This window comes from Myotis nattereri (genome assembly GCF_964212035.1).
Source record: "Myotis nattereri genome assembly, chromosome: X".
NCBI lineage: Eukaryota > Metazoa > Chordata > Mammalia > Chiroptera > Vespertilionidae > Myotis > Myotis nattereri.
The window spans coordinates 25,028,668-25,053,465 of record NC_138078.1 but is presented as its reverse complement, the minus strand read 5'-3'; the positions used below and the strand labels follow the sequence as shown (position 1 = coordinate 25,053,465).

The following is a 24,798-nucleotide window of genomic DNA, read 5'->3' as shown; positions in this document are numbered from 1 at the left end:
TACTGTCAGCTAATTTCTCAACAGAAACTTTGCAGGCCATAAGCAAGGTGAAAGAAATACTCAAACTGATGAAAAGTAAGGACCTCAACCAAGATTACCCAGCAAAGCTATCATTTAGAATTGAAGGTCAGATAGTTTCACAGACAAAAAACAAAACAAAAACAAAACAAAACAAACAAACAAAAAAAAACTAATGGAGTTCACCACCATCAAACCAGTATTACATGAAATTTTGAAGGGTCTTTTTGAAGAATAAGGAAAAAATAAAAAACATGAACAATAAAATGGCAATAAATAAATATGTATCAACAATTGAATCTAAAACTCAAGATAAATGAATAAGAAATCCAATGAACAAAATAAAGTGATAAATAAAATAGAATCAGAGTCTGGCCAGTGTGGCTTGATGGCTTACTATTGACCTATGAACCAGGAAGTCACAGTTCGATTACCGGTCTGGGCACATGCCTGGGTTATGGGCAAGATCCCCAGTGGGGGACGTGCAGGAGGCAGCTGATCAATGGTCATCTCTCATCATTGATGATCTCTCTCTCTCTCTCTCTCTCTCTCTCTCTCTCTCTCTCTCTCTCCCCCCCCTCTCTCTCCCCCTTCGTCTCTGAAATCAATACAAAATCAGAGACATGGAAACATGGAACAGTCTGACAAATCTCAGAGGGAAAGAAATTTCAGATGGGGGCAAGAAGAGATTAACCAAAAAACTGTCTATGCATATAGACAGTAGGGTGGTGAAGGCCTGGGGTGGGGTGAGATCTGGCTGGAGGAGGGCAATGGGGGGAAAAGGGAGGAGACAGCTATAATACTCTCAATAATAAATATTTTTTAAGAAATAAATACAAATACCAAAAAAAGAATACATCCTGAAATTTTATTTACTCTCTTTTACCCTAAAATTAAGTTATTTGCTTTGGATCAAGGGCATAAAGTGTTAAGTTGAATATTTTGGATATGCTGGTCACATGTAGCAATTTATATTTAGACTAATTAAAATGTAAAATTTAAAATTCAGTACTAGTCACATATCAGCTGCTCAATAGCCATATGTGCCTAATGAATAACTTATTGGACAAGGCAGCTATAGGACATTTGTCATCATCATAGCAAGTTCTATTAAACTGCTTTAGTTGATTTTATGGAATTGGAGATAGAACTTTGCTGAAATTTTTCCATAATTCAGTGGTGAATACTGAGGATAGTTTTTGGTAACAACTAAAACTCAATCTTCAACATCATGCACTTAAAATTGCCCTTTTTACCATATTTCCACTTTTTCTTCTGGTTTTAATATGTTGCTTAGGCTTTCTCTTGAAGTGTGAGAAAGCTGGCGTATGGGTCTAAGTAAAGACAACAGGTTACTAGTGAAAGATCCACAGGTGAGAAAGCTAATTTAGGGGAAAGGTAAAGTATATGTAGAGAAAAAAGACTATGAGAAATCAGCTCTGGAAAGGACATATTAGATTACATCATTATTTCATTTTTATTTTTCAGAATACAGAATCAACAAGATAGTAGCTACTGTAATATAGGCACAAACTGGAAAACATGTCTAATTCTCCTTTATCCTGATAAATTTTGGTGAGTTTATTACCAACTAGAGCTATCTGTACAAGTTTACATATCCAGAGAGAAGAAATACAATTTTATAGATATTTACATATTTTCCTTTTTTCTTATTTTGAATAGATTACTATATTATTTTGTATTAGTTTCAGATATACAACATAGTGGTTAGACAATCATATACTTTACAAAATGTTCCCCTGCTATTTTTAGTACCCATGACTCTTTTGTATCTACCAATCTGATGCTTCTCAATCCTTAATCTTTTTCACCCAGTCCCCAAAGCCCCTAATCTCTGGAATCCATCAGTCTGTTCTCTCTGTGAATCTGTTTCTGCTTTGTTTGTTAAATTATTTTGTATATTAGATTCCACATATAAGTGAAATCATATGGTATTTGTCTTTTTCTGACTTACTTCACTGAGCTCACTATCATCTCAGTGGGGGGCAAACTCATTAGTCAACTGAGCCAAATATCAACAGTACAACGATCGAAATTTCTTTAGAGAGCCAAATCTTTTAAACTTAAACTAGATGGGTAGGTACATTGTTATTAACTTAATTAGGGTACTCCTAAGGCTTAAGAAGAGCCACAGTCAAGGGGCCAAAGAGCCGCATGTGGTTCACGAGCTGCAGTTTGCCGACCATGGACTAGGGATCTAGGTCGATTCATGATGTTGTTAATTTTGAGATTTTTATGACAGAGCAATAGTCCATTCTATACATGTACCACCACTTCTTTATCCACTTGTTTACTGATGGGCACTTGGGTTGCTTCCATAGTATGGCTATTGTAAATAATGCTGTAATGAACATAGGGGTGCAATATTATTTTGAATTTGTATTTGGGGTTTCTTTGGATGCATACACAGAGTGGAATTGCTGGGTCATAAGAAATAGTCTCTTTAGACCAGTGTTTCTCAACCTTCTGGCCCTTTAAATACAGTTCCTCATGTTGTGACCCAACCATAAAATTATTTTCATTGCTACTTCATAACTGTAATGTTGCTACTGTTATGAATCGTAATGTAAATATCTGATATGCAGGATGGTCTTAGGAGACCCCTGTGAAAGGGTCCTTCGACCACCAAAGGGGTCGCGACCCACAGGTTGAGAACCGCTGGATTAGAGAGTCATTTTAAGGACTTTAACACCCCAACTGACTTCACTGGATAGATCTTCCAGACAAAAAATCAACAGGGAAATAGTGATTCTCAATAACACACTAGGTCATATGGATTTAATGGTCCTTTATAGAACAATTCACCCCAAAGGTACAGAATATACATTTTTCTCAAGTTTACATGTATCATTCTCAAAGATAGACCACATGGTAAGAGACAAAACAAGTTGCTACAAGTTCAAGAAGATTGAAATCATATCAAATATCTTCTTGGATCATAATGGTATGAAATTAGAAATCAACTACAGTAAAGGACTAAAAAACATTCAAACAAATGGAGGCTAAATAGCCTGATATTTTTAAAAAAACAACCAACCAAACAAATAAAAAACACATGGATGGATTACCAATGAGATCAAGAAAGAAATAAAAAACTTCCTGGAAAAAATGAACACATAACAACTGAAAATCTTTGAGACACAGCAAAAACAGTCCTGAGAGGGAAGTTCATAGAACTACGACACTACCTCAAAAACAACATCAACAAATATTAATAAACTATACAGCTTAAATACTTAAAAAGAGAATAAAAAGAAAAACCCTAGGAAGTAGAACAAAGGAAATAATAAAGATGAGAGGGGTAAATAAATTTTACAGAGAATAAGGAAAACAAGAAAAAAAATAAATAAAATCAAGAGCTGATTCTTTGAAAAGATAAACAAGTTTGATGAACCCAAATTCATTAAAAAAACAAAAAGAAAGGTTCCAAATAAAATCAGAAACAAAATATGTGAATTAATAACTGACACCACAGAAATACAAAGGATTGTTAGCAAATACTGTGAACAACCACATGCCAACAAGCTGGACAACCTAGATGAAATGGAAAAATTCCTAGAAAAATATAATCTCCTGAAACTGAGTCAGGAATAATCAGAAAACCTAAATAGGTCAATAACAACTGATTAAAATGAAGCAGTATTCAAAAGATTCCCAGCAAGCAAAAGCCATAATTGGGACAGCTTCATGGGGGAGTTTTACCAAACATTCAAAGAAGAAATAACACCTAGTCTCTTCAAAGTATTCAAAAAAATCCAAAAGGATGGGACATTTCCAAGCTCTTTATATGAGGCCACCATTACCCTAATTCCAAAACCAGATAAAGACACTACAAAGAAAGAGAATTACAGGCCAATATCCCTGATTAACTCAGATGCTAAAATACTCAATAAAATATTAGTAAATCAGATCCAGCAATACATTAAACAGATCATATGCATTGAACAAGTGGTATTTAATCCGGATCTGCAAGGCTGTTATAATATTTATAAATCAATAAATGTTATACATCACATAAACAAATCTAAAGACAAAAATCACATGACCATATCAATAGATGTAGAAAAATCATTTGACAAAATCCAATACCCATTTTTGATAAAAACTCTAGCAAAGTGGGAAATAGAGGTATCATACTTCAATATAATAAAAGCCATATATGGGAAACCTCCAGCCAGCATGATACTCAATGGGCAAAAACCAAAATCATTTCTCCTAAGAACAGGAACAGGACAGGGACATTCTTCTTATCTGATCTATGGAGAGCCATAGCAATCACACAAGAAGAAGAAATAAAAGGCATCGAAATTGGAAAGGAGGAAGTAAAACTGTCATTATCCACAGATAACATGATATGGTATGTAGAAAACTCTAAAGACTTAACGAAAAAACCACTAGATTTAATAAATGTATTTGGCAATGTAGCAGAATATAAAATTAATCTCAGAAATCAATGGCAGTTTTGTACACTATAATGAATAGAGAAACTAAAAACAAACAAACAACCCCATTTACCATTGCAACAAAAAATTAAGAAACGTAGGAATAAACTTAACCAAGGAGATAAAAGACCTGTACTCATAAAAATACAGAACTTTGAAAAAAGAGATAAAGGAATATATAAACAACAGGAAGAATACACTGTGTTCATGATTTATAGAATTAACATCATTAAAATGTCCATACTACCCAAAGCAATCTACAGATTTGATGCAATCGCTATTAAAATACCAATGGCATACTTCACACATCTAGAACCAACATTTCAAAAGTTTATATGGGACCAAAAAAGACCATCAATAGCTGCAGCAATTTTGAGAAAGAAGAACAAATTGGAGGCAATCACAATACCAGATATCAAGTTATACTACAAAGCTACTGTAATGAAAAACAGCTTGGGCCCTGACAGGTTTGGATTGGTGGATAGAGCGTCAGCCTGTGGACTGAAGGGTTCTGGGTTTGATTATGGTCAAGGGAACATGCCCTGGTTGCTGGCTTGATCCCCAATGGGGGCATGCAGGAGTTGGCCAATCAATGATTTCCTCTCATCATTGATGTTTCTAGCTCTCTCTTCCTCTTTTCCTCTCTGGTATTAATATATATACTAGAGGCCTGGTGCATGAAAATTCATGCACTGGCGGGGGGGGGGGGTCCCTTAGCCCGTGCTGCCACCTCTCATAGTCTGGGAGCCCTCAGAGGCAGGAGGTGACCCGGCAATCAGGGGAAGGCGATGCTCCATCACACCTCTGCTGCTGTCACTGCCAGCAGTGCAAGCCATGGCTGGCCTTCATTACCTGAGCCTTGGCCAGCCCTGAGCGCGCTGGACAGCTGCCATCTGAGGCTTTCCTGCACCTCGGGCCAGCCCTGGGTGGCTAGGGGGCTGAGGGGACTGGGGGACTCCAGAAGCAGTTATGCAGACCGGCTGGGCCCACCTGAGGGTGAGCCTGCCTCCCCAGAAGGGCTGAGGGGATTGGGCATCACCATCTTGTGGCTGTGGGTGCCACCATCTTTGAGGGTGTGACAATCAATTAGCATTTTCCCTCCTTATTGGCTGTGTGCACCACCATCTTTGAGGGTGTGACAATCAATTAACATTTTCCCTCCTTATTGGCTGTGAGCACCACCATCTTTGAGGGTGGGCAGTCAATTAGCATATTCCCTCCTTATTGGCTGTGGGTGCCGCCATCTTTGTGACAGCATGAGGGTCAATTAGTATATTCCCTCTTTATTAGATAGGAGATATATTAATATATACATACATACATATATGTATTTGGTATCAATATATATAGATATTGGCATAAGAATTAGTATATTAATCAATGGAATAGACCAGAAACCCCAGAAATCAACTCAAGCCATTACACACAATTAGCATTAGACAAAGGAGGTAAAAGCATAACATGGGGTAAAAACAGACTCTTCAAAAAAATTGTGTTGGAATAATTGGACAGGTTCATGGAAAAAAACTGAAACTAAACCACAAACTTACACCATACACAAAAATAAATTCAAAATGGGTGAAAGACTTAAATGTGATTTATGAAACTATAAAAACCCTAAAAGATACCATTGACAACAAAATCTCAGAAAACTCTCATAGCAATGTTTTCTAGTACATCTCCTAGGGCAAGGGAAATAAAGCAGAAATGAATGAATGGGACTACATACAAATGTAAAGGTTTTAAACAGAAAAAAAAAGAAAATGAAAAGGAAGACCATTGCATGAGAGAACATATCTACACTAATAAAAGAGAAACATGGTAATTGGCGTATGACCACCACCCTTCCCATTGGCTAATCAGGATAATATGCAAATTAACTGTCAGCCAAGATGGCGGCCGGCAGCAAGGCAGCTTGAAACTAACATGAGGCTTGCTTGCTTCAGTGACGGAGGACTCCAACGTTCCCCGCCTGCAGCTGCAGGCCTCAGAGCTGGCAGTTTCAAACATTGTAACAAATACAAACGCTAAACAAAACTCCAGAAACCAGCTTTCAGCCAGTGGGGATCTCAGAGCTGGAGTTGATACAGAGGTTCGAGGACCGAAACAAACCAGGTACCTGCTTTCAGGAGCGGAAGCCTAAGAGCTGGAGCTTCAGAGCTAAAGCTGGCCCAGAATAAAAAAAGAAAAAAAAAAGAAAAAAAGGAGCAGTTGGGAGCTTCAGTCCCAGCCTGAAAACAGCCCTCAGCCCCTCACCCAGACTGGCCAGGCACCCCAGTGGGGACCCCCAACCTGAAGGGTGTGTGACCAGCTGCAAACAGCCATCATCCCCTCATCCAGGCTGGCCAGGCACCCCAGTGGGGACCCCCACCCTGATCCAGGACACCCTTCAGGGCAAATCAGCCGTCCCCCACTGTGCACCAGGCCTCTATCCTGTATAGTAAAAGGGTAATATGCCTCCCAGCACCGGGATCAGCGGAGCCACGAGGCCTCCGGGCACCCGGATCACTGTGACAGGGGGCAGCGCCCAAATCCCCTGATCACCCCTGCGGCTCTGTGTGTGACAGGGGGTGGGGCCACAACCTCCCTATCCACCCTGCTCTGTTCGTAACAGGGGAAGATGCCCCAACCCCCTGATGGGCCCTGCTCTGTGCGTGACAGGGGGCAGCACCCCATCCCCCCGATCGACCCTGCTCCATGCGTGACAGGGTAAGGAGCCACAACCCCCCTGATGGGCCCTGCTCTGTGTGTGACAGGGGGCAGCACCCCAATCCCCGGATTGGCCCTGTTCTGTGCGTGACTTGGGTGGCGCCACAACCTCCCCATCGGCTCTTCCTTGAGGATGACAGGGGGCGGTGCCCCAACCCCCCAATTGGCTCTACCCTGAGAATGACTGAGGGTGGCATCACAACCTCCCAATCCGCCCTGCTCTGTGCATGACAGGGGGCGGCGCCCCAACTCCCCAATTGGCCCTGCTCTGAGCCTGACCAGGGGCTGCACCTAGGGATTGGGCCTGCCCTCTGCCACCCGGGAGCAGGCCTAAGCCAGCAGGTCGTTATCTCCTGAGGGGTCCCAGACTGCGAGAGGGCACAGGCCGGGCTGAGGGACTGCCCCCTCCCCCCCGAGTGCGCAAATTTTTGTGCACCGGGCCTCTAGTTTGCAATAATACATCTGATAAGGTGTTAAGGGTTAATATCCAAAATATATAAGGAACTCATACAACTTAACAAAAGGAAGACAAGTAATCCAATTAAAAAATGTGCAAAAGACCTAAATAGATAATTCTTCAAAGTGGACATGCAGGTGGCCAAGAGGCATATGAAAAAATGTTCAAAGCCCCTAATCTTCAGAAAAATACAAATTAAAACACAAGGAGGCATCTCCTGACACTTCACAGAATGGCTGCCATCAACAATTCAACAAATGACAAGTGTTGGCGAGGATGTGGAGAAAAGGGAACCCTAGTGCACTGCTGATGGGAATGCAGACTGGTGCAGTCAATATGCAAAACAATATGGACTCTCCTCAAAACTTTAAATATGGAACTACCATTTGACCTAGTTATCCCACTCCTAGGAATGTATCCTAAGAATCCTGAAACACCGATCAGGAAGAATAGATGCACCCCTATGTTTATAGCAGCTCAATTTATAATAGCTAAGATTTGGTAACAGCCCAAGTGCCCATCAGTGGATGTGTAGATAAAAAAGCTATGGTACATTTATACCATGGGATACTACTCAGTGGTAAAAAAGATGGGCCTCTTACCCACTGAGACAGTATGGAGTAATCTGGAGAGTTTTATGCTAAGCAAAATAAGCCAGTAAGAGAAAGACAAATATCACGTGATCTCACTCATGTGTGGAATCTAAAGAACAAAATATACTGATGAACAAAATAGATCCAAAAACATAGAAGCATGGAACAGACTTGAAATCTCAGAGGGAAGGTGGGGATGGGTTGGTTGGTTGGGAGAGATTGACCAATGAACTAATATGCATATTTTCATAAGCCCCTGGACACAGATATTAGTGTGATGAAAGACTAGGGTGGGGATCAGGTGCAGGCTAGAAGGGGTCAATGTGGGAAAAGGGGGGACATATGTGCAATCCTTTCAACAATAAAGATACATTAAAAAAAAAACTGAAGCTGGAGCCCCAGTCTAATGCCTCACTTGGTTGGATCACAGTAAAATCTTATTCTTGGGTGAGGATTACAAAAAAGGGAAATTGAAGCACAAATTTTGGTAAATTTATTCTTTATACAGAATTTTTCTCTAGAACATATATTTTACTTTTATATTTCTTTAAAATATTATGTCTTAAGCATTGGCATTTATGCTACTGAGCGTAAAACCAAGGCTTGTTTCTCTTTCATTCAAAATACTAATCTGGATAAGAAAAGGATATGTATTGCATTGGTGATTTTATCATTTTTTTATCATAACTGGGAAAGAATAGAGATCAGTGACTAAATACATCACTGACACTTTTTTACTTTAAAGTATTTTGAAGAAACTTAGAATTATTTTCTCCACTTTGCTATCTATATATGTCATAGAGAAATATGCAAATTAGCCAGGATGCTGTAACGTCACAACCAAACAGCAGGGACCTGAGGCTGCATGGCACCTGGCCAGGGCAAGGGACTTCAGGCCATGCTCCTCGCCTGGCAGGACTTTACGGGGGACCTCAAGCTGTGCCCCGCACCCTGGCACCAGGCCAGGAGACCTCACGCCACACACCCCACCCCAGTGCCAGGTCGGAGGACCTCAGGCCATGCCTCCCGCCTAGTGGGGCTTGACGGGGAATTCAGGCTGCACCCCCTTCCTGGCAGGGCTTTATGGGGGACCTCAGGCCATGCCCCCCAACTGGTGGAGCTTGACAGGGGACCTCAGGCCACACCCACTTCCCCAGTGCCGGGGTCCAGGGACCTGAGGCTGCACCCCCCACTCAATGCTGGGCTGTGGGACCTGAGGCTGCACCCCCTGCCCAGAGGGCTTGACAGGATTGGGGCCTCTGGGTCTGGGTCTCACTCAGTGAGGGTGGGGCTAGCCGTGTCTGGGTCTCCCGTGTTTTCGAAGCGCATATGAGTGGTGGACGGGGACTTGACTCTAGGTCCCGCAGCGAGCCCTAGGCTCTGACAGGAGGGAGATTTTCATATACATTTTACTAATTTTCTTTCATCTCTGACACTTCTATTATAGAGAAAGGGCAAATAGCAATATTGAAATATTTCCTCTAATTCCCTTTTAAAGTGCATGAATTTTGTGCACCTGGCCACTAGTTTTTTATATAATATTTGCTACAAGAAACACCTTGTACTCTCTACTCACACCTAAATTAGATCAAAGAGGCATCTTTTACCCTCTTATAACTAAGATTCCTTTTTCAATTCAATTAGGTTCTTATGATTTTAGTGTTAAATTTTGAAGTAGATTAGGTTCTTATGATTTTAGTGTTAAATTTTGAAGTAGACATTTTAATATTGTCTTTCACAATTTATCCCCTTTATATTTTTAGAGAAGAGTACGTTACTGAGACATTATGTACTACACGCATTGTGTGTGTGTGTGTGTGTGTGTGTGTAGGGGTGGGCAAAAGTAGATTTATAGTTGTGAGTATGTAAAACTTTATTCTTTATTCTTGTATTATTATTATTGGTTAATTATTGTCTTATTTTCCATACATACAACTATAAGCCTATTTTTGTCAACCACTGTGTGTATATATATTTACTATTTCTCATTTTTTAAAAATGATTATAGAAAAAAATTGTATTTCAAAACTATCTTTTTTAAATGCACATTTTAGAGGAAATAATATATAAAACTATCATTATTCAAATAAAGTTAATTTCAAATAACTGGTATATTTGCCTTTAAACCAATACACTGAAATGTTACCCATGATCACTAGGAATGTATTTATAATTTAAGAAATATTTAACTGGTGTTTAAGTTCAGTATACACTTGTCTTAATGTCCTATTGATGTTACTAGAGCTATTTTATATTCCATTGCTCATATATTTATGTACACATTACTATTTTGATATTGGAGTTACATAGGTACAAAAGGAAAACTGTTTATATCTTCATTTTATAACACTCTCCAGAGGAATTGCTGCAGGGGCAGGGAGTGTGTGGCATGATCTTGGCACATATACTAAGGGAACTTGAAGGATCTAAGTTTCTTGAATCTTTTGAATTAATACTCCATCTGGAGGCTCATCACTGGTATTTATAATCTTAGAAAAAATTTCTGCTTGCAGCTGCCTGTATTAGAGGGATCATAAAAACTTAGGTTTTTCAGGCCTCAAATTTGTTTGTCATTGTTGTTGTTAAATGAGTACAATTTGGGTTTTGTTATTGAGTTGTTGGATAAAAAAGTATGGAAATAATGTTTTAGGAAAGCCATTGTTATTTAATAAAATTAATGCCATATAACTTTAAATAATTTTTGTGTTTGTTCTGCTTTGTGTAAATCACTTATTCACATTGAAAGTTGTATTTCCCTGAGAGATGTCTGGGAAATTGTGGAATAAGCCCAATATGTGATACATCCTATAGTGCACTGCTCATTCCTGCTTAGTGGAGAGGTGTCCTATTCCGCACAACTTTATAACACCCTACAGCCAAATATTCATGTAATCAAGAAGCCTGTTTATATATATCTAAACATAGGCACTGTTTTATATAGCAACACAAAGCATGTTTTCTAGTCTTTTAATATTATTTGAATTTTCCAATAATTTAATAATTGCATACAGTCAGAGAAGCTTGTACTTTATTTTGTTTCAGAATAATCAGGAACTGAGGGTTTAGAAAATGTCACTGATGGTAATATTATAGGTTGTAATACTTGAATCACCAATATGGTGTTTTCATTCTAATGTCTAATATAGATGATTATCCTTTAATTTTTCCATGATACTTTCCTTATTTTTTTTCTATAATAGTACAATTGAGGCATTATATAGTATTTTTCTCTAATTTTATGTGTAAGCAGATGTTTTATATGTGAATTTCATGATAATACCAAAAGGAGTACAAAACACAGTGGTAGGCAAAAGTAGTTTTACAGTTGTGAGTATGTGAAGCTGTTTATTCTTGTATTATCCTATATAATAAAAGGCTAATATGCAAATTGTCCCCTCGGGAGTTTGACCGACCAGGAGTTTGAGTGCTTGCTATGATGTGCGCTGACCACCAGGGGGTGGCACAGAACGAAGGAAGGCCCTGGCCAGCAGCCAGCAGCCAAGGGAAGGAAGGCCCTAGCCAGCAGCCAGCAGCTGGCAGCTAGGGAAAGGAAGGTCTCGATGGTCCCTGATCACTGGCCAGGCCTAGGGATCCTACCTATGCATGAATTTCATGCACCAGGTCTCTAGTTATTTAATAATTATTATATTACTTATTTTTGTTATTTATTTTATTATTTTTGTTATTATTTCATATCTTTATTTACGATTTATCTTTTAGATAATGATGACTGGTAATTTAACCTTCTTTTTCCCACCCCTGTATTTGCTTAAAATTGTCAAGAATTTTGAGGTAAATGACCTTGATATCTTTAACTCTCAAGTGTTTCAGCAGTATTAATCATGTATGTATGTACGTATGTATGTATGTATGTGTGTGAGTGTGTGTTTTAGTAAGAAGAGTGAGATAATGCAAGTTTGGCAAAAAGTTAAGAATTGATGAAGCTAGTTTGAATGGATGTATGAGTTCATTGTGCTGTTTTTATACTTACAAATAAAATATTCCATTATTAACATATTCTATATTATTTAAGCTGCTGGATTCAGAAATCCATTTCTGAATATGGAGCATTTGTTTATTTGGTGGGCTCAGTGTATTTTCTTTGAAGCATCTTTGTTGATGAAAGAATGTCTAGGCCTCTGCTAGAGGCTGTTCCCACTAGTAAGTCTTCATTCTGGCAGATGTCTGTGTGGGACTGACTTCAAGCCAGAGCTGACAAGAAAGCATCACTTTGTCAGAAAAGAAGATGTGACTACTTTGGGGCTCACTTAGAAGGTAATTACCATTTATTATCATGTTGAATTACCCAAATGTTAGATGTATTTAGGTAGCCATGGTAACATTGCCCTTGGCTTTATTTCTTAACTAGAGGCCCGATGCACGAAATTCATGCAAGAGTAGGCCTTCCTTCCCCCAGCTACTGGCACTGGCTTCCCTCTGGCACCCAGGACCTGGCCTTCCCTCTGGCCACCGGCAGGCATCTGGGACCTGGGCTTCCCTCTGGCTGCCAGCAGGCACCTGGGACCCAGGTTTCCCTCACAGCCCTGGCTTCCTCCTCCTGAAGGATGTCTGGTCTAATTAGCATATTATGCTTTTATTATTATAGACTAGATGCCTGGTGCACAAAATTCATGCACGGGAATGTGGGGGGTCCCTCAGCCCAGCCTGCACCCTCTCCAATCCGGGACCCCTTGGGTGATCCCTGTGGGGTTGGGCCTACACCGGCAGTCAGACATTCCTCTTGCAATCTGGGACTGCTGGCTCCTAACTGCTCACCTGCCTGCCTGCCTGATGCCCCTAATCTCTCTGCTTGCTTGCCTGATCGCCCCTAACCACCTCTGCCTGCCAGCCTGATAGCCCCTAACTGCTCCCCTGCCTGCCTGATCACCCCTAACAGCCTCTGCTTGCTGGCCTGATCATCCCTAACAGCCCTCCCCTGCTGGCCTGGTTGCCCCTAACTGCCGTCCTCTGCCAGCCTGATTGCCCCTAACCGCCTTTGCCTCAGCCCCTGCCACCATGGCTTTGTCCAGAAGGATGTCTAGATGGATGTCCAGAAGACGTCCAGTCTATTTAGCATATTGCCATTTTATTAATATAGATAATACCTCAGTAACGTGTTAGACTCTAGAGTAAGTTCTTCCTTAATCCTACTCATTGCACCAATTGTGGGAGTACTTATTCCTTTATCCTGCCTAACTATACCAACTATGGGAGTACAGGTCCTCCTCTGCTAGGAACTGGACCTTCATGGATGCCGGGTAGTAGATGGAGAAGATAATATGAGTAGCTGTAGGCATATAGGAGAGCCTTTATTGTAGCCTAAGTAGTCATTGCTACTAAGAAGCAATTAGACAAAGCAGTTCTTGCTAACACAGTAGTAAACATAGGAGCCATTGTACATATAGTAGCCCTTGCTAATACAGTAGCAAACACAGGAGCTATCCTAGTAAAACAGCCAGCACCAGCTGGTCAGTAATACATCTTCCATGCACATAATTTATACTAACTTAGGCAAAAGAGGCTTCTTGACAAAATAGTGACATCATTATTTTAGGGTATAGAAGGACAGTACTGTATAATACAGTACACTGTGCCCTTGCTTTTGCACCTGCATATAGCAAATTAGCCTTGAACACTCTGATTAGGATTCCTATGCTCAGATTGGCCTTGAACATCTGGTGTACTCTGTACAGAGCCCCCACATTCAAATTGGCCTTGAACATCTGGTATACTCTGACCAGGGTTCCCACAGTAATGGAAGAACAAATTTCCCAACTGAAGAAAATTATTAAATAGTTAATTGGCATGAGATTACAAGTTTATATAGATGAATGTTTAAGGAGTGTCATCCTTAGGAAAGTGGCTACGATTTTTAAATCACAGAATGTAAGCAATGGCAAAGAGGATGGAAAGTTCATTGAACAACAACAGATTTTATATTTCAGAAAAACTAATTGTATCTTGAGGTGGTTTGAGACCAAACTTTAAGAAATATAGAACATACCTAAGAGCTATCTCAGTAGAGGGACAGGAAGCTGTGGTATTATTTTCCAGTTTCTATCCATCATTCACTGAGTGCTGTGCCGTTCCTTGGGTATTAACTTGCTAGTACTTTGGGGCAGCACTTTGTGTGCACCTAACATAGGCCCTTAGAGAATGGCAGGTTTTTTTAAATGTTTTTTAATTGATTTCAGAGAGAGGAAGGGAGAGGGAGAGAGATATATAAATGTTAATGGGCGAGATATATAAATGTCAATACATTAGTCAGCTGCTTCCTGCAAACTCCCTATCATGGATTGAGCCTGCAACCTGATCATGTGCCCCAACCAGGATTGAACCAGCTACATCCTAGTGCATGGGTCGGTGCTCAACCATTGAACCACACTGGCTGGGAAAGAGAGTGGCAGGTTTTTGCAGTAGGACTCCATCAGCATAAATTAAAATGGCAAGTTCAGGGGCTGGGGGAGGATGTGTTTGGAAACTCAACACTGTGCTTATATCTTTAGATTACAAATGAGGAAACTGAAGCAGAGAGAAGTTGATTAACTTTCTCATAAGTTAAAAAACTACTAATTGGTACAGTGGAGATTCTAATTCAGGATTAAAATTCAAACATCAATATTTCCTGGAAATGAATATATACATAACAAATATATATATATATATATATATATATATATATATATATATATATATATATATATCAGAGGCCCGGTGAACAAAAATTTGTGCATTCAGGGCGGGGGGGGGGGGTCCCTCAGCCCGGCCTGTGCCCTCTCGCAGTCTGGGACCCCTCGGGGGATGACCACCTGCTGGCTTAGGCCTGCTCCCCAGGGGATTGGGCCTAAGCTGGCAGTCAGACCTCCCTCTGGCAGTCTGGCAGCCCTCCAGGGATGTCCACTTGCCAGCAGGGACCAGGCCTAAGCTGCAGTCAGACATCCTTAGCGCTGCTGAGGGGGCAGGAGAGGCTCCCACCACCACCGCTGTACTGGCAGTCATCAGCCTGGCTTGTGTCTGAGCAGAGCTCCCCCTGTGGGAGCGCACTGACCACCAGGGTGCAGCTCCTGCATTGAGCGTCTGCCCCCTGGTGGTCAGTGTGTGTCATAGTGACCAGTCATTCCCAGTCGTTCTGCTGTTAGGGTCAATTTGCATATCACCCTTTCATTATATAGGATAGAGGCCTGGTACATGGGTGGGGGTTGGCTGTTTTGCCCTAAAGGGTGTCCCTGATTAGGATGTGGGTCCCGCTGGGGTGCCTGGCCAGCCTGGGTGAGGGGATGAGGGCCATTTTCAGGCTGGCCACAGCACCTTCAGTGTGGTGGTCCCTGCTGGGGTGCCTGACCAGCCTGGATGAGGGGCTGATGGCAGTTTGCAGGCTGGCCACAGCCCCTTCAATGTGGGGTTCCCCACAGGGGTGCCTGGCCAGCATGGGTGAGAAGCTGATGGCTGTTTGCAGGCTGGCCACAGCTCCTTCAGTGTGGGGGTCACCACTGGGGTGCCTGACCCTCCTGGGTGAGAGGCTGAGGGCTGTTTGCAGGCTGGCCACAGCCCCTTCAGGGTGGGGGGGTGCCTAGCCAGTCTGGGTGAGGGGCTGAGGGCTTTTTTCAGGCTGGCCACACCCCCAGCGGGGACTCTCACCCCATGAGGGTGTGGCCATCTGGGTGAGGGGCTGATGGCTGTTTGCAGGCTGGCCACAACCCCCAGCCACCCAAGCTCCCAGTGGAGGCTGGCTGGAAGCAGTTATCTGGGATTTATTTATCTTCTATAATTGAACATTTGTTGCCTTGAGCGCAGGCCACAGCTGGCCAGGGCAGGCAGGAAGCTTGGCTTTCTCCATTGCTGGGACAACCAAGCCCTCTGCTTGCTCCAGCTGCTTGGCTGCCAGCTGCCATCTTGGTTGGTTAATTTGCATATAGTCACTCTGATTGGCTGGTGGGCATGGCTTGGGGGGCATAGTGGAAGTGCAGTCAATTTACATGTTTCTCTTTTATTAGATTAGATTCATTCTTGGGTCGCACTCCAGACCTACCAAAATTGACATGGGGGGTGAGCCTGAGAAGTCTGCATTTTAACAAGCCCTCCAAGTGATTGATATACTCTCAAATTTCAAAACTACTAGTTTGTCATGTTTGTATGTCCCACATTATACAGTATTAGTTCTTTAACGAGAGCCTCATTAGGTTTCATTTGTTTCTCTTTTTTAAAAATCAAAGAGAAAATGAATGGTAACTAATTGTCATTTGTATATATGAATCTATGTGTCTATCACACATGTCAATCAATATACATCTATATACAGTATCTGTACATTTTTAAATCTAGAATATTTGTTCCTAACAACATAATTGGTCATATGTTTCCTCTTGGTAGCAGAGTAGTTCTTTTCAAGGAATGAGGAGTGTATCTCTAATCCACTCATCGGCTGATGGGCACTTAGGCTGTTTCCAAATCTTCGCTATGGTAAATTGTGCTGCTATGAACATAGGGGTGCATATATCCTTTCTGATTGGTGTTTCTAGTTTCTTGGGATATATTCCTAGAAGTGGGGTCACTGGGTCAAATGGGAGTTCCATTTTTAGTTTTTTGAGGAAACTCCATATTGTTCTCCACAGTGGCCGCACCAGTCTGCATTCCCACCAGCAGTGCACGAGGGTCCTTTTTCTCCGCATCCTCGCCAGCACTTGTCATTTGTTGATTTGTTGATGATAGCCATCCTAACAGGTGTGAGATGGTACCTCATTGTTGTTTTGATTTGCATCTCTCAGATGATTAGTGGCTTTGAGCATGTTTTCATATGTCTTTTGGCTTTCCTTATGTCCTCTTTTGAAAAGTATCTATTTAGGCCCATGGCCCATTTTTTGATTGGGTTGTTTAGCTTCCTTTTGTTAAGTTGTGTGAGTTCCCTGTAAATGTTGGAGATTAAACCTTTATCAGTGATAACATTGCCAAATATGTTCTTCCATGCAGTGGGCTTTCTTGTTGTTTTGTTGATGGTTTCTTTTGCTGTGAAGAAGCTTTTTATTTTGATGTAGTCCCATTTGTTTATTTTCTCTTTAGTTTCCATTGCCCTAGGAGCTGTATCGGTGAAGATATTGCTTCAGCTGACAGTCGTATGGGTATTCCCTTGTAGGTAACTGAGTTTCTTTCTCTTGCTGTTTTTAAGATTCTCTCTTTGTCTTTTGTTCTTGGCATTTTAATTATGATGTGTCTTGGTGTGGTCCTCTTTGGATTCCTTTTGTTTGGGGTTCTCTGCGCTTCTTGGACCTGTAAGTCCATTTCTTTCACCAGGTGGGGGAAGTTTTCTGTCATTATTTCTTCAAATAGGTTTTCAATATCTTGCTCTCTCTCATCTTCTGGCACCCGTATAATTCTGATGTTGGTACGCTTGAAGCTGTCCCAGAGGCTCCTTACACTATCCTCGCATTTTTGGATTCTTTTTTCATTCCGCCCCTCTGGTTGGGTGTTTTTTGCTTCCTCGCATTTCAAATCATTGACTTGATTCTTGCGCTCCTCTGGTCTGCTGTCGGGAGTCTGTATAATATTCGTTATTTCAGTCCGTGTATGCTTAATTTCTAGTTGGTTCCCCAACATAACATCGAGGGTCTCATTAGTTTTCTTGTAGATCTCATTAAGTTTATCGGCGGCTTCTAAACAGTTCTTGAGAGACCTTAAAAGTGTGGCCATACGACTGTCAGCTGATTTCTCAACAGAAACTTTGCAGGCCAGAAGGGAGTGGCAAGAAATATTCAAAGTGATGAATACCAAGAACCTACAACCAAGATTACTTTATCCAGCAAAGCTATCATTCAGAATTGAAGGTCAGATAAAGAGCTTCACAGATAAGGAAAAGCTAAAGGAGTTCATCACCACCAAACCAGGATTATATGAAATGCTGAAAGGTATCCTTTAAGAAGAGGAAGAGGAAGAAAAAGGTAAAGATACAAATTATGAACAACAAATATGCATCTATCAACAAGTGAATCTAAGAATCAAGTGAATAAATAATCTGATGAACAGAATGAACTGGTGATTATAATAGAATCAGGGACATAGAAAGGGAATGGACTGACTATTCTTGGGGGGGAAAGGGGTGTGGGAGATGCAGGAAGAGACTGGACAAAAATCGTGCACCTATGGATGAGGACAGTGGGTGGGGAGTGAGGGCGGAGGGTGGGGCGGGAACTGGGAGGAGGGGAGTTATGGGGGGGAAAAAGAGGAACAAATGTAATAATCTGAACAATAAAGATTTAATTAAAAAAAAGATATTGCTTCAGCATATGTCTGAGATTTTGCTGCCTGTGGATTCCTCAATATTTTTATGGTTTCCCATCTTATATTTAAGTCCTTTATCCATTTTGAGTTTATTTTTGTGTATGGTGTAAGTTGGTGGTCTAGTTTCATTTTCTTGCATGTATCTGTCCAATTTTCCCAACACCATTTATTGAAAAGACTGTCTTTACTCCATTGTATGTTCTTATCTACACAATGGAATACTACGCTGCTTTTAAAAAGAAGGAATTCTTACCATTTGCAACAGCATTGATGGAACTGGAAAGCATTATGCTATGCGAAATAAGCCAGTCAGAGAAAGATAAATATCACATGATCTCACTCATTTGTGGAATATAATGAACAACATAAACTAATGAACAAAAATATAACCAGAGTCATAGAAGCATTGAACAGACTGTCCAACCTAAGAGGGGAGGCATAGTGTGAGGGGGTAAGAGATCCACTAAAGGATTTGTATTCATGCATATGAGCAAAACCAATGAATACAGTCATGGGGGTGAGGGCATGTGCTGGAGTTTGGGGGCGGCCTGGATCAATGGGGGAAAAAGGAGACTTATGTAATACATTAAACAATAAAGAAATTAAATTAGAATAATAAAGTCAAATCAATTAACCTCTTTTAGCTTTAATGTAATTATTGATAAAAATACACACCTTATAAAGTTATTATGATAAAGGGAAAAGAATATGTATATGTGTTTAATACTGTGCCTGACACATAGCAAAATTGCAGTACATGTCAGTATTACTATTACCATTGGCATTGTCATCATCATTATCTTATTTGGGCAATAGTGATACTTTCTTGTCTAGTGTATTGAACAATACATGTGATAATTTATGAATTGCTGGGCAATCATTATGAATTTACATTGCTTATATCTTATTTTCTTTTTTTTTGTAATTCAATTCTTTATTAAGGAAATTCGATTCTTTTGTTACAATTTTAGATTTGTGCTTGCAAACATTTAACATGGGGGTGGGGAGGGGAAACCAAGAACAACCCACACCACCCTTTCCTTTCCCCAGCTTCTGCTGCAGAAGCTGGACCTAGAATAGGGCTCCAGAGAGGGGTTTTCACTTGAACCTTGCCTGGCTCGCGCTCCGGGGCCCCGAAATGCCTTCATAACCTGGGAACCGGGCTCTGGGTAGTGTTGGGGGAGCTCTGGGTCGCCGCCTCCTAGACTGTGTTGGGGAACAGCTGGGTCGCCACCTCCCAGACAGCGTTGGGGGACCGCTGGGTCCCCTTTTCTTGAACAGCGTCGGGGGACCGCTGGGTCGCGGCCTCCGGAACTTTGTCGGGGGATCTCTGGCTCTTGACCACTCGGACTTTGTCGGGGGAGGCCTGGAGCATAGCCACCCGGACTGCAGCAGAGAAGCTCGGCAGCTCGGCCTGCTGGGCAGCGTTCTTCAGCTAACCTTGTGCCCGGAGTTGGCGGTGGTAGTGAGCCAAGTTCATGATCATCTTGGACACATCCTTTTGGTAAAAAGGCCGGCCAAAGATCAGGATCTCGGCCTCGCCTTTGGGATCCCACTGGTTAATGCGAAGCAGGGTCTGCGACACACACTCGAGGTGCGGAATGTGTTCTCCGCTGGGGCCGAAGATCGCTTCCACCAGCCACGCCTCGAGGTGAACCGTCTTCGGGCTCTTGAGATACTCAGTGTGGAACCAGTAGGGCTGCTTGGCATTGTAACCCAGCACCTGGAACGGCGCCCCTCCCCGCTGCTCCAGCTGCATGAGCGTGGGAAAGTGCTTGGTGGTGGCCATGCTGCGGCGGGACACGCAGACAGAGCCGGAGCAGATGCCAGCGGGCCTGGCTACGGCCGCTTATATCTTATTTTCATGTTGACATATTATAAATGAGAAATAGAAAATCATTATATACTGCAAAAGTATATTAATAACAATAAAGTAGAAAAATTGTTTAAAAATGAGGTGGTATAATAGTCATGTAAAGTAGGAGCTGTTTGTTTAGTATCTTTATTGTATAATTTTGTATAATATAGTAGTCTTCCTGGCAATGATATTAATTATTTTTATTGCTAGGAATTTTACAAATTTACAAACATGTGAAAGATATCACATCTTTATACATATTTATTGCTCCCATCAAATAAGAGCTAACTTACTTTCTAAAATTAGAAGAGAATGCCCTAATTTAGATACTGTTACTTCTCTCTCTCCATTTTGGAAAATAAGAACAGGCATATAAATCAATGATAAAGAACAGAGAACCCAGAAATCTACCCAAGCCACTATGCTCAATTAGTATTTCACAAAAGAGGCAAGATCATACATTGGAGCAGAGACAGCCTCTTTAATAAATGTTGTTGGGAAAATTGGATAGGTACATGAAAAAAAAATGAAACTAGTTCACCAACTTACACCATGCACAAAAATAAACTCAAAGTGGATAAAATACTTAAATGTAAAACATCCATAATGATAAAAGAATAATATGTTAATTAGACCAGATGTCATTCTGGACCTCTTTCTGGACGTCCTTCTGGACGAAGCCGGGGCCGGAGGTAAGCCTGGGTCCCAGGTGCCAGAGGGAAGCCAGTACAGGCAGCCTGGGGAAGGAAGGCCTACTCTTGCATGAATTTCATCCATCGGGCCTCTAGTGAAATGAAAAAAGTCCTAGGAAAACCATAGGCTCAAAAATCTTAGACATCTCTCACAGCAATATGTTTAATGATACATCTCCCAGGACAGTGGAAACTAAAGAGAAAATAAGTGGGGCTACATGAAAATAAAAGCTTCTGCACAGCAAAAGAAACTATCAACAAAATAACAAGAGAGCCCACTACATGGGAGAACATATTTGCCAATGATTCATCTGATAAGGGGATAATCTCCAAAATATATAGGAAATTCATACAACTTAATAAAAGGGAGACAAAAATCAAATTAAAAAGTGGGCAAAGGACCTAAATTAATACTTCTCCAAGGTGGACATACAGAAAGCCAAGAGGCATATGAAAAAATTGGCTCAGTAGATAGAGCATCGGCCTGCGGACTCAAGGGTCCCAAGTTTGATTCCAGTCAAGGGCATGTACCTTGGTTGCAGGCACATACCCAGTAGGGAGTGTGCAGGAGGCAGCTGATCAGTGTTTCTCTCTCATCAATGTTTCTAATTCTCTATCCCTCTCCCTTCCTCTCTGTAAAAAAAAAATCAATAAAATATATTTTAAAAAATAAAAAATAAAGCAGTAGTTTGAAAAAAAATGCTCAAAGCCACTAATCATCCAAGAGATACAAGTCAAAATGACAATGAGGTACCATATCACATCTGTCAGAATGGCTATCATCAGCAAATCAACAAAGGACAAGTGCTGGTGAGGTTGTAAAGAAAAGGAAACCCTAGTACACTGCTGGTGGGAATGCAGACTGGTGCAGCCACTATGGAAAACCATATGGAGTTTCCTCAAAAAGTTAAAAATGGAACTCCCATTTGGCCCACTTCCAGGAATATATTTTATGAAACCCAAAACACCCATCAAAAATAATATATGCACCCCTATGTTCATAGCAGCGCGATTAACAATAGCTAAGATTTGGAAACAGCCTAAGTGCCCATCAGCAGATAAGTGGATAAATAAACTATGGTACACTTTCACAATGGAATACTATGTGACAATGGAAAAGAAAGAACTCTTACCATTTGCAACAGCATGGATGGACCTGGAGAGTTATGCTGAGCGAAATAAGCCAGTCAGAGAAAGGTAAATATCACATAATCTCACTCATATGTGGAATCTAATAAACGAATAAACTGATGATAAAAAATAAACCCAGAAATATAGAAGTGTGAACAGACTGTTGAGCCTCAGAGGAAAGGCAGGGGAGGGTGAGTGGGAAATCAACCAATGAACTTGTATGCATAACCTATGAACAGAGACAATGAGGTGGTGAGGGCCTGGTGGTGGTGAGGGCCTGGTGGGGAATGGGAGTGGGTTGGAAGAGCTTAATGGGAGGAAAAGGAGGACCTATGTAATACTTTCACCAATAAAGATTTTTTAAAAAATTAAAATATTAATTCAAGAGAAAACTATAAATTTACTTCTCATATTTCCATTTAATCTTTGTTAGCATAAGTTATCCCCAAACATGTATGATTTGAAATTAAAACTTGAATGTTATGCAAATGGTGTAAGGAAACCTGATTGCTTTGGGCAAAACCAGAGAATTGGTAGCATTTTATACTTTCTGAAAAATCTGTATATATAAAAGCCAAGCAGCCCTGACCGGTTTGGCTCAATGGATAGAGCGTTGGCCTGCGGACTGAAGGGTTCCATGTTCAATTCCAGTCAAGGGCATGTACCTTGGTTGCCGGCACATCCCCAGTAGGAGGTGTGCAGGAGGCAGCTGATCGATGTTTCTCTCTCATCGATGTTTCTGACTCTATCCCTCTCCCTTCCTCTCTGTAAAAAATCAATAAAATATCTTTTAAAAGTCAAGGAACTGGAACATCAGAACAACTGGAACAACCAGTTGCTATGACTTGCACTGCAGCCGGCCATCTACCCACAGCCCCTCCCTCTGGCCGGCCATGCCCCCAATCACCAAAAATATAGATAATGAGGATTATTGCAAACAATATACTTCTCTTATCAATAAATCATTTTTAAAATAAAATTGGTTAAAATATTAAATTCAACAAAGTCTACAAAGACAAATGATTTAAAATCTTACTTTTTAAAAATCATTTCTCTAGTATGTAGAATAGAAATTTTACACATGTTGGTAACTATACATTCTTCACTCATTCTGAATATAACTTCCATTTATATGACATTCATCTTTTCCCTTATGCTAAATAGCAAAAACAAGGACAATGGTAGGTAATTGAATGTAATATTTACTATTATCATTCCCTGTATTAAGCACTTTATCTGTGTTGCCATAGTTGATCCTTACAACTACCTCATGATGGTAGTTACTTCTGTTTTCTATATTTGCAGATGAGGAAACTGAATAAAAGAGAGATTGAGTAATTAAATTAACACAGCTAGCAAGAATCAGAAGTAAGGTATGAACTTAGATTGCATGAATCCAAGAATGTGCCGCTGACCACTAGGACATACCACCTCTAGATATGCCCACCTCTAAAAAAACAAAAATATGCCAAAACCGGTTTGGATAGAGCGTCGGCCTGCGGACTGAAAGGTCCCAGGTTCGATTCCGGTCAAGGGCATGCACCTGGGTTGCGGGCACATCCCCAGTAGGAGATGTGCAGGAGGCAGCTGATCGATGTTTCTCTCTCATCGATGTTTCTAACTATCTCTCTCCCTTCCTCTCTGTAAAAAATCAATAAAATATATTTAAAAAAATACTTCAGAACCAGAGAGGGACCTAGAAAGGCTATTTGAAGTAGTAGGGAAGTATAGATAATGTCATGTGAGTATAAAGTCTTTAATAAAGGACTTAGTGGAAGGCAATGGCTAAAATCTAGCATATGCTAAATTTCTCTAAAATTACTAAGAGTATCTGACCTTCAACTCTAAATGATAGCTTTTCCGGGCAGAGTAATCTTGGTTGTATATCCTTACTTTCCATCACATTGAATATTTCTTGCCACTCTCTTCTGGCCTGCAAAGTTTCTGTTGAAAAATCAGCTGACAGTCATATGGGCGCTCTCTGTGGATAACTTTCTTTTGCTGCTTTTAAGATTCTCTCTTTGTCTTTAATCTTTGTCACTTTATTATGATGTGTCTTGGTGTGGGTCTCTTTGGGTTCCTCTTGTTTTGGACTCTCTGCACTTCCTGGACTTGTATGTCTATTTCTTTCACTAGGTAGGGGAAGTTTTCTGTCATTATTTCTTCAAATAGGTTTTTAATTTCTTGCTCCCTCTCTTCTCCTTCTGGCACCACCATGATGCAAATGTTGATACTGACAAGAAAAAGCTAAAGGAGTTCATCACCACCAAACCAGAATTACAAGAAATGTTAAAAGGTCTTCTTTAAGAAGAAGCAGAAGAAGAGATAAAAATGTGAACAATAAAATAGCAATAAAATATCTGTCAACAATTGAATCTAAAAATCAAAATAAATAATTTCAAAACAATTTCAAAAATCAAAATAAAAAAAAAAACTGATTAATATAATGGAACCAGAGGCATGGAAACTTGGAACAGACTGACAAACCTCAGAGGAAAGGGGGGATTGGGGTGGGAAGAGATTAACCAGAGAACATATACACTGAGTGGCCAGATTATTATGACCACCCCATCAGTACTTCGTTGGGCCACCTTTTGCCTTCAAT

The 24,798-nt window shown here is 40.8% G+C and overlaps 2 protein-coding genes across 2 annotated transcripts in view; one reads left to right on the top strand and one right to left on the bottom strand.

Moving 5' to 3' along the window:
- Window positions 1-24,798, top strand: part of DMD (dystrophin) — a 2,781,977-nt gene that overhangs the window by 189,862 nt on the left and 2,567,317 nt on the right. The gene's annotated exons all lie outside the window — the stretch shown is intronic.
- On the bottom strand, window positions 19,714-22,071 carry LOC308510938 (KH domain-containing protein 3-like; the record flags this gene model as incomplete). Its single annotated transcript, XM_081080994.1, is given in 2 exon segments — window positions 19,714-19,947; window positions 19,951-22,071. Coding segments are annotated over 2 exon segments (585 nt in total). The 5' UTR covers window positions 20,302-22,071.